This window comes from Nothobranchius furzeri, chromosome 7, assembly GCF_043380555.1.
Source record: "Nothobranchius furzeri strain GRZ-AD chromosome 7, NfurGRZ-RIMD1, whole genome shotgun sequence".
Classification (NCBI taxonomy): Eukaryota; Metazoa; Chordata; class Actinopteri; order Cyprinodontiformes; family Nothobranchiidae; genus Nothobranchius; species Nothobranchius furzeri.
The window spans coordinates 79,265,678-79,280,923 of record NC_091747.1 but is presented as its reverse complement, the minus strand read 5'-3'; the positions used below and the strand labels follow the sequence as shown (position 1 = coordinate 79,280,923).

At 40.8% G+C, this 15,246-nt stretch overlaps 1 protein-coding gene across 2 annotated transcripts; it reads right to left on the bottom strand.

Annotated features, from left to right (window-relative positions):
* Nucleotide 1: 1 nt before the first annotated feature.
* On the bottom strand, nt 2–13,562 carry smim14 (small integral membrane protein 14). Of its 2 annotated transcripts, XR_011521269.1 has the most exons (6): nt 13,433–13,562; nt 11,053–11,152; nt 10,367–10,415; nt 9,890–10,044; nt 8,215–8,338; nt 687–815 (listed from the first exon to the last, which is right to left on the bottom strand). XR_011521269.1 is itself a non-coding variant. In XM_015954149.3 (5 exons), exons 2-5 carry the CDS (start codon nt 11,128–11,130, stop codon nt 777–779), a joined length of 321 nt encoding a protein of 106 aa, XP_015809635.1. In that variant the 5' UTR covers nt 11,131–11,152; nt 13,433–13,562; the 3' UTR covers nt 2–776. The 2 variants fall into 2 exon arrangements, 1 of the variants encoding a protein (XP_015809635.1); XM_015954149.3 differs by lacking the exon at nt 8,215–8,338 and having other exon boundaries at nt 2–815.
* Nucleotides 13,563–15,246: the final 1,684 nt, after the last annotated feature.

The following is a 15,246-nucleotide window of genomic DNA, read 5'->3' as shown; positions in this document are numbered from 1 at the left end:
AAGGGCCAGATTTGCATAAACAAGCTCACGTAATAACGCAAACCTGACAATTTGGTAATCATGCTGGTTTTATTATTGTGTCTAACTATTTGATGAGATACGACTTTGCTGGTTGTGATCAAAGTTTTAGCTTTCAAACAGAAAAAGTGGAATGTTAGAGTAGGACCCAGGAACCCATCACCGCTCATCTACTGAGGGAGCATGGAAACAATCATGTACCCACCCAACAAGGATGTCCTAGGATTCCCTTTGTCCCCTCTGCTCAGACCATGTGATACATTCTGTCATGCCCGAGTTTCTAAGCATGCGTGGACACCAGAGACAGACCCAGGACCAACTTCAAACCTGGACCTAAGAACGGGTGAAACAACTCAAGGAGCCCAACTAACACAATAGTACTTTTTATCATCTGCTTCTTAACATTAAAACACAAAAGTATTAGAGTTTATGGTACATTTCGCTTACATTTTCACTATTTACTTGAACTTATACTTTTTGAAAATATATTTAGAAGTTTTCTCATTTAGACATTTTCTCCCTTATTGGTTACATAAATTATAAAAACTTGCCCTTTTACCATAATGATTATAACAGTAACACCTATGCTGTGTTCTGATGTAAAACAGTCCAAGTCAGATGGGCTCCTGAAACCAGAATCAAATAATATCATAAAGAAAAAAGATGTGGATGAGAGCTGACAGAGATGCTGTTGTCCTGGTAACGTTTACAGCCTGATGTGCTGCTCCTATCCAACTGCTGGTGTTATGACTCCATTATTAGTCCACAGGTGGTGCTGGAGGCTCCCTTCTTTCACTCTGAAAACCCAAAGGAAAAAAAACAGAAAAAAAAGAGCACATCAAAAAACATTTGAACCCTCTGCTCCTCTAAAGTACCAAGATATCACTAAATTTGAACAAGTAATGCTAAAACTTAGCAGTAAACTCTTTTTTTTTAAATAACACAGGTTATGTAGCAATACTGATCTCCAAACTCCTTTCAACTTTTTGTTATTCAATTATTCAATGCTGGAGTAAATTTACAGATAGCCACTGGAAAAGGCAGGACTAAATGTAAATGCTGAATCAGTCACAGGTCGTTAAATTACTGAACTAAAACGCTTCAACTGGTTTGTGTAGGGAGCAGAAATGTAGCTGTGTTTAAATGAAATACACCAGCAATAGTTCCAAGGACCAACAGGAACTAATGAGGTGATAAGATGGAAAATTTCTTGTGTCACAACAGCAAATAAAGCCTTTTTCAAAATGTATTGACTAAAACTTTATTTTTTTTATTAGAAATGGTCATCCCAAGACTTACGATGGTAACTGGTCATCTGATATCATGTTTATGAACCTTACACCTTTCGTATGCCTGAAAATATGGGTTATGTACACACCATTTAGCTAGATCTTCATTAATAGAGCTGGTAAACACCAATTAGTGTAAAACATGCTGGATTTGCTGAACCCACCTAAAGTCACACAGGAAACCTGAACATGAACAGGCTTTACAGCTAAGTTGTGCAGCCATACAGCTGGTCAGTAATCAGATCGATAACAAACTAAGAAGTTAGAACAGATCAGTTTTAACTACCTTGAGGAATCTGCTGTACACATTTGTTTTTGACACACATATGATAAACAGATGACATAAATACATAAAGAAATGTACAAATACTAGGGAAGTCCAGTATTGGTCAACTAATATTATCGACCAATATTGGCCTTAAAAGGGGAACTAAGCAGTTTTGGCTTGCTCATAGCAGTCCTCAGTGTCCGTTTGTAGAACTTTTTAAACACCGTAATCCAACAGCTGAAACTTCTCCCAGCCTTCCTTAGTGTCTACAGGAGGGATTCATCACTAAATTTAACAAATAAGCTGTGTTCATGATCTAAAACATGCAGGACACATACTGGAAGAAGACTGGAGTGCAGTAGGTAAGCTCAATTTTCTCAACAGAGCAGTCTCCAAGCAGCCCACCAGTATGAAGTTGCAAGTGGAATATTCTGGCCACAGGAGGCAATAGGGCCTTTCATTAACCATGTACAGGGTCATTTTAGCACGTATTGGCTCGAGAAATTGCAGTTTTTTCCACATTTTAAAATCAAAGTATCATTTTAAAATGTAACCTCAGAAAATGTCTGTTTTTACTGCTTCAGTGACCCAACTTTTATGTACCGTGCGAAAATTACACAAACTCTTTTGTTCTTTGGTTCTTCTCTTTCAAAATGCCAAAATATGACAAATCTGATGTTTACTTTTTTAGATATTTTCATTTTATTTGGGACAACTTGTGAATAATTAGGGATTTGCCCTGCTGTTCATAGAGCCTGTAGCTATGTGACACACACACACACACACACACACACACACACACACACACACACACACACACACACACACACACACACACACACACACACACACACACACACACACACACACACACACACACACACACACACACACACACACACACACACACACACACACACAAAACGGAAACTAGGTGGTCTTGGAATCAGTGATGGTCTGAGGTGTGAACACTTATATTGTCTATGCAAAACGTTACAAAGTAAGATTATTTTTAACAGCTATGCAGATGACACCCAGCTCTATCTGTCATTTCCACCGGACGACCACACTGTCTCTGCACAAATATCAAACAGTCTCTCCGACATATCAAAATGGATGAAATCCCACCATCTCCAACTCAACCTCTCTAAAACTGAACTACTTTCATCCCAGCAAAACCATCCATACAGCACGATATCTCAATCCAAAATGACTTCCCATCTCTGGCTCCTTCAAAGGCAGTTCGAAATCTGGGTGTTGTGATTGATGAACACCTGGCCTTTAAAGATCACGTTGCCACTGTTGCCCGTTCATGCCGCTTTGCACTGTATAACATACGAAAGATCAGACCATACCCAACACAACATGCCACCCAGCTCCTGGTGTAATCTACTGTCATCTCCCGCCTCGATTACTGCAATGCTCTTCTAACTGGTCTTCCAGGCTGTACTGTGAGACCTCTTCATATGGTCCAGAACGCAGTGGCGCGTCTGGTCTTCAATCAACCTAAAAGAGCACACGTCACCCCTCTGTTCATTGAGCTCCACTGGCTACCGCTAGCAGCACGCATAAAATTCAAATTGCTAACACTAGCATACAATGTCCGAGACGGTACAGCTCCCATCTACCTGAATCCTCTTGCAAAGGCTTACATCTCGGCCCGGCCGCTCCGGTCATCACAGGATCGTCGGCTAGCAGTGCCTACACCACACTCAGGACAATCCAGACTTTTCTCATGCATCGTTCCACAAATGTGGAATGACCTTCCTAACACTACCAGAACTGCGGCTTCCTTTTCTATTTTCAAGAAACTCCTGAAGACCCTGCTCTTCAGAGAGCATCTTGCCTGCACGCGTCCCACCTCTCTACTGTCCACTCCTTGTTCCCTCCTCTCCATAACTGATGTCAATGTTGTTGTTGTTACTGTTGTTGTTAGCCTCAAGGGCAAAATGCCGATTATCACTTGTAAGTCACTTTGGACAAAAGCGTCTGCTAAATACATAAACATAAAACGGAAACTAGGTGGTCTTGGAATCAGTGATGGTCTGAGGTGTGAACACTTATATTGTCTATGCAAAACGTTACAAAGTAAGATTATTTTTAACAGCAATGTCTCACTTTGATCCATTTTCAATTCAATTCAAATATACTTTATTAATCCCAGAGGGAAATTGATTGCTGTAGTAGCTCAGAATAATAATAATAATAATAATCAAGTCATCAAAGTGTTGTTGTATATTACAATGGCTGTTGGAGAATCCTTCTTTGCATTATCTCCTCCAGTGGTTCCACAGTCGTCCCCAGAACAGAACCAGCCTTTTTTATTAGGCTGTTGAGCCTTTTCAGGTCCCTGCTTCTGATGCTGCTACCCCAACAGACGATGGCTGAAGAGATTACACTCTCAACAACAGACTTGTAGAAGATCTGCAGCATCTTGCTACAGACATTGAAGGACCTAAGCATCCTCAAGAAGTGCAGTATGCTGTGTCCCTTCTTGTAAACGGCTTCGCTGTTCTTTCTCCAGTCCAGTCTGTTGTCCAGGTGAACTCCAAGGTATTTGTATTCCTCAACCACCTCCACTTCTTCTCCCATGATGGAAACAGTGTTTGACTCCACCCTGTTTCTTCTGAAGTCTAAAATCATCTCCTTTGTTTGGTTCACGTTCAAGGTCAGATGATTGTTTCCACACCATGCCACAAAGCGCTCCACCAGCTCTCTGTACTCAGCTTCCTGTCCATCTCTGATACACCCGACAACTGCAGAGTCATCTGAGTATTTCTGTAGATGACAGGTCTCTGATTTGTACTGGAAGTCTGAGGTGTACAGGGTGAAAAGGAATGGTGAGAGTACAGTCCCCTGTGGTGCTCCAATGTTACTGATCGCCTGGTTTGATGTGCAGTTCTTCAGCCTCACAAACTGTGGTCTGTTTGTCAGGTAGTCTTTAATCCAGGCGATAGTTGAGGCCCCCACCTGTGTCTTCTGGAGTTTCTGGCAAAGTACATCAGGCTGGATTGTGTTAAATGTACTGGAGAAATCAAAGAACATGACCCTCACAGTGCTGCCTGCTTTGTCCAGATGACAGTGGGCTGGTTGAAGCAGCTGGATGATGGCATCTTCAACTCCAACTCCATGGCGATGAGCAAACTGCAGCGGGTCCTGATCTGTTCTAGTTTGCTTATTCAGGTGGACCAACAGGAGTCTCTCCAGGACCTTCATGATGTGGGATGTCAGGGCAACCGGTCTGTAGTCGTCATTGACTGATGGGCGAGTTTTCTTTGGAACTGGAACAAGGCAGGATGTCTTCCACAGGACTGGAACCTTCTCCTGGGCCACGCTGAGGATGAAGAGGTGCTGCAGAATCCCACAGAGCTGCTCTGCACAGGCCTTCAGTACCCTGGGGCTGACACCATCTGGACCTACAGTCTCTCCAGCTGCCTCTTCACCTGACTTCTAGAGACAGATAGGTGGGAGGGGGAGGTAATAGAGCAGCAGCATCTCCAGACTTGGTTGAAGACAGATTTATAGAACCAGAAGAGTCCATGACTGCGCTAGAGGACAAAAGAGCTGGCGTGTGACAGGCAAATGTTGGATTAGAGGAGGATGGGATATCTGACTGGCTGGGGACAGGTGAGGAGGATGCTGGGTTTGTTCTTGAACTGAACCTATTGAAGAACTTGTTCAGTTCATTGGCTGTGTCCAGGCTGCCATCTGTGCAATCCTTCCTCTGCGTGAAGCCTGTGATCTTCTTCATCCTTGACCAGACATCTCCGATATTGTTCCTCTGTAGTTTGTTCTCCAGCTTCTTCCTGTATGCCTTCTTACTGTCTCTGATCTTGATCTTCAGTTGCTTCTGTATACTCCTCAATAATTCCCTGTCTCCCTCCTTGAAGGCTCTTTTTTCTCATTTAGCAGATTCTTCAGTTCACTGGTGATCCAGGGTTTGTTATTAGCGAAGCATCTCACTGTTCTGGTGGGTATGATGTTGTCCACACAGAAATTGATATAGTCAGTGACATATCCAGTCATGGCATTGATGTCCTCTTCATATCCTTGGCAGAGAGTCATCCAATCTGTGGTCTTCTTCAGTGTCCTGTGACCATTTTCTCACAGTTCTCCTTGTCACAGGTTGCCTCTGAACAAGTGGTTTGTATTCTGAGCAGAGAAAAACAAGATTGTGATCTGATTGTCCCAGAGGAGGTCTTGTTTTGGACATGTATGCATTATTTACATTTGCATAACACAAATCCAATGTCTTGTTTTCTCTGGTGGAGCAGCTGACAAACTGTTGAAATGCTGGAAGTGTAGCAGAGAGCGAGGCATGATTAAAATCACCAGATATAGCCACAAATGCATTGGGGTGCTGGGTTTGCAGCTTAGCGACAACGGAACTGATGGCATCACATGCATTTTCAGCAATGGCTGAAGGTGGAATATAAACAATTGCCAAGACAACACTGGTGAACTCTCTTGGCAAATAATATGGGCGACAACTTACTGCCAAGAGTTCAACATCTGATCTGCAGAGACGATATTTCACTGAAACATGACCTGGATGGCACCATCTTTTACTGACAAGCACTGCCACTCCACCTCCTTTTCTTTTCCACTCCTCTTCAGATCTCTGTCTGCTCGTACAGTCAGGAATCCTGGCAGAGAGACGCTGGAATCGGGGATATAGTCCTGCAGCCACGTCTCGGTGAAACACATAACACTGCACTGCCGATACTCTGGCTGAGTCCTTGAAAGGGCTTGGAGTTCCTCCATCTTGTTGGCCAGTGATCTCACATTGCCCTTTATGATCGATGGAAGAGATGGTTTGAATTTCCTCTTTCTCCGTCTCCGTTTTGCTTCCGCTCTGCACCCATGCTTCTTGCGTTTTAGCTAATTTGGGATGTGTGGCTTCAGTTGAGGTATTATTTCAGCCTTTCCAATGTTAATCAGCTGCTCCCGATTGTAAACCAGCTTGTTGCCATGGTTACACATTATAACAAATGCTCAAAAAGTGAAAAAATAGCAGTAAAAATCCTCTAAGCTTCACAGCACCAGAAACAGAAAAGTAAAATGTCCAAAAAAATACAGTTTTTCTTGAGAAACAAGAAAAAAATGTCCAAAAAAGGCAAAACTTACATATAGTCAACAGAGCTACTCCAACATGCAGCCACCCAGAGCAGAGCAGTTCCGAAACCAAAACCCAAAACATTACTCTTCATCATTAATTCACTTGTACTATTTATGAACTTATCAAACTTCTTCCCCATCATGAGCTTAATATTTATCTTTGGCCTGAAGGTGTCATAGGATTATCTCAGGGAGAAAGTCATTCAGCTGCTGCTGGAGATACATTAAACATGGCATTTCTTTCTGTTACCAACTTAATTTGAAGTAGTTGCAATCTTGCATAGATAATGTTTAAAGCTTAAGCATTCATGATAGGTGATATGCAATGTTACCAACCCAAATTATTTCTTTTTTCTCAGTTGTCATGGGGGGGGGGGGGGGGGACCATGCATATATTACTATCTGTTTATATCAGCTTGGATATGTTGTCCCTTTTTCTTCTTATTTTAATGCATTGCTAAAGTAATGGATCGGGACTCTGCATCGGCAGATACTCAAAATCAACTGGCTCGGACTCTGTTCAGGACCAAAACAACGTGACAGGAACATCCCTAGTTACAAGTGGTTTGTATCAAGAGTTCAGCATTAATCTTATCCTGGAGTAATTGTAGATCAGTGTCTTAAAGGAATACTAGGCAGTTGGCTAGCTTTTAGCACCCCCCATAGTGTCCATTACTGAAAGAAAGCTCAAACATATCTCCTTGCAGTGCGTTGGTTTTTTTAAAACATCTTAATCCAGTGGTTCTCAATTAGTGGGGGCACGCCCCTCCAGAGGCAGGCAAAAGATCTGAGATTCCCCGACGGAGAATACAAACTCCCTCCTCTGCTCTTGATACCGCAACATCTAAATTCTTACCCATACCAACTCCCCCACCCTAGGGCTGCTCGATTATGGCAAAAATAATAATCACGATTATGGTGACTGAAATTGAGATCACGATTATTTAGGACGATTTTTCAATTTATGTTGATTTTATTTGTTTTTATTCAGTCATAAAACTGCTCAGGGCACAATCAGGACAAAAATAAGAAACAAGATGATCACTAAAAGAACTCCTGATTCCCAGTATAGAAAGACCAATATACTTATAGCTCATAGTCTATGACCCAAGGGCTATAGACCTTGAGTCTAACCAGTACAGAACCAAATACCAATATCTTGCAAATACTGACAGCAAGAATTATACAGTGGCATTTATAACAAATAAATGCAAATAAATTGATGTTCACAAAATGTTGCATAACATTTATTGAGTCGTGTCAAGGTGCTGTAGGACTGTGTCCTCAGAGAGATTAGTTATCAGCGTGAGGAACTTATTTCTACCTTATTTATAAACTATTTATTTACAGGCCCATCAGTTAATGTAATAATTGTCCCGACCACAGCTGCACCCCCCACCCCCCCACCCCGGTCTCACAGCAATCGGGGCAAGCTGCACGTGTGTTTAGCACGCTGCACGCGCACATTTAGCTGTTTTTAGCTGCTCAGGAGTCCGAAGGTGCGGTGTGTGTGTCACTCACTCTGGTTAATCCAACAGGGAGCCGGCTCCGAGAGCTGTCTTTAGCGACCGACACATCACTGCATCATTCCCTTTCCTTATGTTGTGAAGAACGGTCCGGAGCACAGGCGGAGTGTTTAGCTAACCTGCAGGAAATGTCGACGACAGTTATCCAGAAAGTAGCTAAGGGTCACCAGAGATGTTTCTCAGGTGTTCGCTAGGTACTTTTAGGATTAAAAAGTCAAGAAGGGGGTCTAAAAAGCTGCTAGAAATAGCGTCAAAGTCGCTAAATTAGCAACACTGTGGAGGAGCGCTTCATTTGCAACTCAGGGCAGCTCAAGCGGGAGGAGCAAATAATCGGCTTGTTATGTTTTTTATAATCGTTCAAAACTCAGATCGTAATCGTGATTAAAATTCGATTAATTGAGCAGCCCTACCCCACCCCACCCCTGGTCGTATATTTGGCACCCCCAGGGGGCGCAAAATCCCTCAACACAGGCACCACCAGTCCCTCAGACCACCACCAGCAGGCAACAAGGGTTAAATGTCTTGCCCAAGTACATAATAGTAGCATTCTCTGTTGGCAGCTGGGATTGAACCTGCAAACATCCGCATACAGGACAAAATGCTCTACCTCCTGAACTACTTAGGGATGGGTACCTTTGACATTTGAATCGATTTGGTACTAATTCCCGGTACCTAGGAATCGATACCGGTACTTAACGGTACCAATTTGATACTTTTGAGTGTTTATTATTTTAATTCTCTTTTATAATTAAATATATTTTTTTCTCAATATATAACCATATTTGATAAATATCACGATAAATAACATTCAACTGTTTGTATTTTAACATTGCCCTTGTAGTTTTATAAGCTGATAATTAAACGGAAGCAAACATCTTTACTGTGAACTAAATTTACTGTGTATCTTCATTCCTTTTGCCGTCTTTTTTCATTTGATTTTTCCTACTGGGAAGTTAGAATTCCCGAGGAGAAAGCGAACGCACCATTAGCTGATAACAACGGTGGCAATGGAAGCTAACATATCAAGCTAACGTTATCTTAAACAGTTTATTTAGCTGCTGGAGCAGATTAAAACGATGATGCCTCACACTTAGATCGTTGTCGCTGGTTTCATTTTCACCCAATCACCCATCGCATTTAGTAACGTGAAGCCAAACTTTAGAGCGCGTTCATGTTCTTCTAGTCAGACATTCGGAGTTCCGAGGAGCAAGCGAACATACCATTAGCAAAACGGAAGCTAACATATCAAGCTAACGTTTTCTTAAACATTTTATTTACCTACTGGAGCAGATGAGGATGTCTCACTTAGATCGTTGTCGCTGGTTTCATCATCACATTTAGTGAAGTGGACCCAAGCTTTAGCGTGCGTTCTTTCTACCATGCTGCTCTGTTTACAACTCGCTTGCAGCGAGCGACGACATAACGCTCTTGCGCATGCGCAGCTGTCTTGGCAAGTTCTCATTATGAAGGACGGGTACCGAAACGAGGCACCGTTTGAAATGACGTGAATCGGTGCTCGGTCGGTACTATGGAATTCGGTCGGTACCTTAAAAAGTACCGAATTTGGTACCCATCGCTAGAACTACTGCTGCCCCAAATATTTGATGTCTGAAGTCACCGTTTCAAAAGCAGAGGTTGAGCAGAGGTTGATGTGTGGAAGTAGTTCTCACATGATGGGGTCCAGAAGGCTTTCCTGTAGGACGTGCTCCCCTGAGACTGGATGGGCGCAGCACAAACAGGACCAGAACCACTACTACCCACCCCATCAGGACCATGGGGAGGGTCAGGTCATCTCCTCTACCCATCAGCCCACTGGGTCCCGGCACTGAGAACAACGCAAGGCAGCTTTATATAAAGCACATTTCATACACAGAAGCACTGCAATGTGTTTTCCAGGAGCAAGAACATAACATTAAAATCAATGTCACAACATAAAACAGCAGATTTTTTCATCCAATTTAAAATAAAAATTTAATTAGATACGTTTAAATTCACATAAAAAGGTAAAGTTAAACAATGTCACATTTACACAGATAATCTAAAAATTCTAGTCTAAGATGATGATTGCTCCCACATTTCACTGATTAACAAGAAAACACAGTTGAGTGTTGGATGAAGTGCATAAAAAGAAATGGGGGTGTACATACGCTCCTGAGGACACTCGATGTCTGTGCAGTATGACTGAGATTGTCTGAGCTGAAAAAAGAAGGATCAAATCAGCATTTGTGTGGGAAAACAAATGTCCAATCAATTAAGTTGGAACGTTTTATCGTGGTCCTCCATGCTTTGAGAGAGATTAGAATTGCTGCTCATTTGGGCAACGCCCTTTCATATGTTAAGCAAATCAGATTGCTCATGGTGGCATCAAGCTCTCAGCCAGATGACTGCAACCTGCCATACAAGTTACACCCAGACACACAAAAAAAACAAGGTCAAATAGAAACAGATACCAGGTGACAAAGTGGGTGTCTTTTATTCTAAAACGCATCATTTTGGTCGAGCCACTGTCCACCAGTTAGAGCCTGTGCTAGCCAACAAGCACAGTGAAGTCAAACATGGAACAGCCAAGCAGAGGTAGACATCAAGACAGGGCAGCACAGTAAGAACAAACACCAAACAGGAACCAGGATGTGTCCTGTCCCTGTGTCACAGTCTCATGTTTGATTTCCTGATCACTCAGTTGATAAAAACCTCAATTCCTTTCCACAATATCTGCTACTAACTTCAGCCTCATTACATATTTAGCATACTTCAACCCTATGCTTCAACTTGGTAGTCAAATCTGCTGCACTGTTTCGAGGAACTGAGATAGCGTCCCATTGGTATTGCTTACCAGGTTGATGAGGCGCCTCATGGCATATTCCTGAGTGCAGACACACTCGCAGGGGTCAAATGATCCTCCCTCTGCCATTTCTCACCGGCAGATCTCCACCCTGCGATACAAGCACTGCTTGTAATTGAGACGTGCGTGAACAAGGAGAGAAACCCAACGCTGCTTCCCAATGTTTGTTGTTCCACAGCCTCACACAGATTTGGGGGAGGAGACTGCTCACTCAGGAACAGTTAGCATCCGTGTTAACAGAAAGACAGGGCATCTGCAGGTTTAAGAGAGCCAAATTTAAGACTTTTTAAGACCTTTTTTAAGGCCACTTTGACCAAATTTAAGCAATATTTTAAATTACATTTAAGATATAATTTCCAGCTATTGCCTGGAACCGGTGCTAACCACGTCGCGAACGTGGGATTAGCCATCCAGTTACCATTAAACTTGCACTTCCCCATGGCGCAAGCTCCCGCTAGCTTAGCCAGCTAATGTGCTCATCTAAAAAAAGCCCCCTTTCACAACCAACTGAATGTGTACGGTTCCGCTTACGCCAATATCGTACACAAAAAATGCTGAACACCAACACCTAAATTTTTATAGAAATAAAATAATCTTGTTTATTGGGTCTTTGGTGATTTAAGACCTTCGGAAACTCTATTTAAGGATTATTTGTCATTTTTAAGGACTTTTAAGGCCTTAAATTTGGAAAAGCAAATTTAAGACTTTTTAAGACTTTTTAAGGACCTGCGGATACCCTGGAAAGAGATGGCTCTTATCCTTTTCAACTTTTAATGCTTTGCATATATTCATTAACTGTTATAATGACTGTAATAATATGAGGACAAGCTTACTAGAATTATTGCTACTGAAGTTTGTGCAGAGTATTGAAGCTGCCTAAGTGGAAAGCAAAAAATGTGATAAGTTGTGAAACTAGTTTATAGTCTTGCAGAAAACAAATAATGCAGAAGGAGAATGTAAAGGTCAAGTCTTGGGGGTCTGTCTGTCTAGAAAACACTATAAGCACCTCACGTACTTCCTCAGTGGTTTTACCTACTTTAAATAGTATAAAAGCCTGGGTGAGGGACATTTTGGTTTTGTCTGTTCCTGAGGTGATGGTGATTTCAAACAAAGGAAGTATGGAACTGAACCCAGAGCTCTGTACTTTAGACTTTTGTGTGGCTTAGAATCCTGTGTTACAACTCCATCAGTCTCTTTAACTTATAAATTAACTAATAAACACATTAGAAATAAAAAAATCACATTGTTTTAACAATGAAATCAACCGCACTTACTAACTAGCCTTTTAACCTCCATTTTAGATCTTCATGTACAACTGTGTATTTTTCTGTTATTTATCTGATGGTTTAAAAACACAAATCTATAAACTAGATTAGCGATATAAACACAAACAAAAAACACATTTTTACAAAATAACTTTTTTTCATAAAGAATAAGCTAAAACTCAAAGAGCATAACAATTTATACCTGAAATGCTACCAAAAGGCTTAAGATTTTTGCCACTTTAAATTGCAGTTGAACAAAAAAAAACTACAACAAAACCTATACCTGTTGACAGTTTTTTTTAGCCATTTGTTGGTATTGCTAGCTTAATCTCATTTTAAAGGACCATGATTAGACTGAGACCAAGCTTTTGGACACTGAACAGCACATTTCACTCCAGAATGGCTTGACAGGCTTCATTTTTCATTGGACCCTGAATGCATACTGTGATGGATACGTTTGATTACAGTCTTATCTTATTTTCTGTATTTTCTTATTTCAAATGGGATTGATGCTCATTTTTGTGATTTGTAACTAGAACTAATCTTACTTTCAAGGATGAAGGAAACATGTTGATGTTCTAATTTAATGGTGTTCCACTTTTCATATGACGTTCTGGAAATTAAAATCTTTATTTAATCCAGGACTGTTAAAACTCAACAATCCAAATGCTGCAAAGCAGCTCCTGAGCTTCCACCATGTTTCACAGGAGGTGACCAGATGTGGATGTCCCTTATAGTAACAGGTCCTAACAGGTGTAACGGACACATACAACTTCATGAAGTACATATGTGTACTACTGGGATGACGTAACTTGTACGGATTGATTCCGTTGCAGCTATCAGGCAGTAGACCATCTGTGTTGTGATGAGGAGATAGACTGAACAGTCTAGTCTTCTACACACATTTGAACTTCACCGAGGTCTCAAGCAGCACACCAGCGCTTAAGCTAAATATTAACTGCGCTTTGTGAACAGTAAGCTAAATTAGCTTCACTTCAGACAAGCTAGCAAAGTCAGGAATATCACACTTCGTCCGGATTAACTTCTCATTCGCGCTTTCTTTTGCTAACTGGAACAAGGTGAAACTAAAGAGAGACTCGACTCACCTTTATTGAATTTTAGAAGCGACGAGGGTCTTCTTTAGCGGGCCTGTGCTTGGCTACTACGGCTCTGTTGTTGCCTAAATTTGCCGTCATATATCCCAAACATGTCAAGTTCGGATCGCGTTGTCTGCACGTGAGCCAATCATAAGCGGTTGGGAAAATCAGCCCCTCCCACAACCATCCAGAACGTCTGTGATTGGTCTATTTCTTTAACAGATATGTTATATAGCCAGTCACAGAATAGAGAGACGTCCATTAATCTGGATGGTAAACAGACAATCCAGCTAAAACCTGCGATTTTAAAAACAATGTTTAAAAAGTTAATATGACCATAGTAAGTACTCGTTTATAACGCTAATATTTTTGTATAATTTTATATTGCTTTTAGGCGTGTTTGAAAGGTTGATCCCAATATTTCTATATTTTTGCAGTAAATAAAATGTAAAGCCTTGGAGTTTAACAAATCTTTTATTTTATACAGTTATCCCACAGATTTAGCAACTTTTAAAAAAATAAATAATTTAAATGTTTCTTCCAAGATCACTTAGAGTCAATCACAACCCCAAGAAGTTTTGTTTCAAAAGCTTTTTTGATTTAATTTAAATACCTCATTTTTTACATTTTGATTACCAAATATCATAATCTTATTTTTTTTAAATATTCCTTAATAATTTATACACGTTGAACCCTGATATTAGGACATTGAACTCATTTCAGTCTTCTTTAAAAGTCATTTGAGATATTTTTGAATAAAAATGGCATGTAGGCTGGAGCAATCGAGTGAGAAATTTTTTTAATAGATGCGAGCACAAGAGAAAAATATTAACGATTCAATACTTCTTGTGTCTTTATTAGATGTCTCTGATGCACTGTCTTAGCTGTTCCTAGAGCATCATCTTTCTTAATGATATGTCTGATCTGTTTCCTGGGATCTGCTTTAGCCACTCCTTCAGTTTGAGGGTTACTGCCCTGATTGCCCCGATGACCACGGTACCACCGATGTCTTCACTCTCCAGGCTTTTTCAAGTTCTTCCTTGAGGCCCTGGTACTTCTCTAGTTTCTCATGTTCCTTTTTCCTGACGTTGCCATCACTTGGTATTGCCAGATCTACATATAGAATAGAATAGAATAGAATAGAATAGAATAGAATGTATTAATCCCACAGTGGGTAAATTCACTTGCTAGAGCAGCAAACACACTTGAAAAGGAAGAAGATAATAACAAGATTACAGCAAAAAGCTATTATCGCATCCTTCAACTGCTTACAAATGTAAAAGTTTAGTCTTCTTTACATGTTCATGGTTTATGCAAAGTAAGTATTGTAAAAGTCTATTCACACAAAGAACAAACTATAAAAAGGACTGCAATTGCCTTATGTTAGAAAAAAAGATATACAATTAAATAAATAAATCTCAAACTTGAGGGAAGCTGGGATTAAATTTAGGAATGCTTCAACACACCTAAAAGCAGGCTGGAAACATACGAGAAGGCTCATTATTCTCTTCTAATTGACTAAAACGTTTAAAAGTTTAGTACCAGCGTTGGCCACTGGAGGGCAGCAAGTCCCTTTCTTCACTTCTTTAAATGGTGTTGAAATCGGTGTTTTTCTAGCCTAGTGAACTAGACCAAATTCTTGCTTTGCAAAGTAAATAATACATTTATTTAGTCTGGCTTGCCAGGCTAGTGTTTTTCTATTTCTTGCCTGCAAAGGGTGCAAATTCTCCATTCTTTCAATGAAACAGTACATATAGAGCAAGTGCTTTTAACAAGTAAGTCTTGTAAAAGTTTTTTAGACAAAGAGCAACCAGTAAAGAATA

Coding starts and splice junctions, on each gene's coding strand:
- smim14 (XM_015954149.3), bottom strand. CDS start 11,130: ATGGCAGAGGGAGGATCATTTGACCCCTGCGAGTGTGTCTGCACTCAG. Junction 10,416..11,052: donor TGAGGCGCCTCATCAACCTG/GTAAGCAATACC, acceptor TTCTTTTTTCAG/CTCAGACAATCTCAGTCATA. Junction 816..9,889: donor AGCCTTCTGGACCCCATCAT/GTGAGAACTACT, acceptor TTGGGTTTTCAG/AGTGAAAGAAGGGAGCCTCC.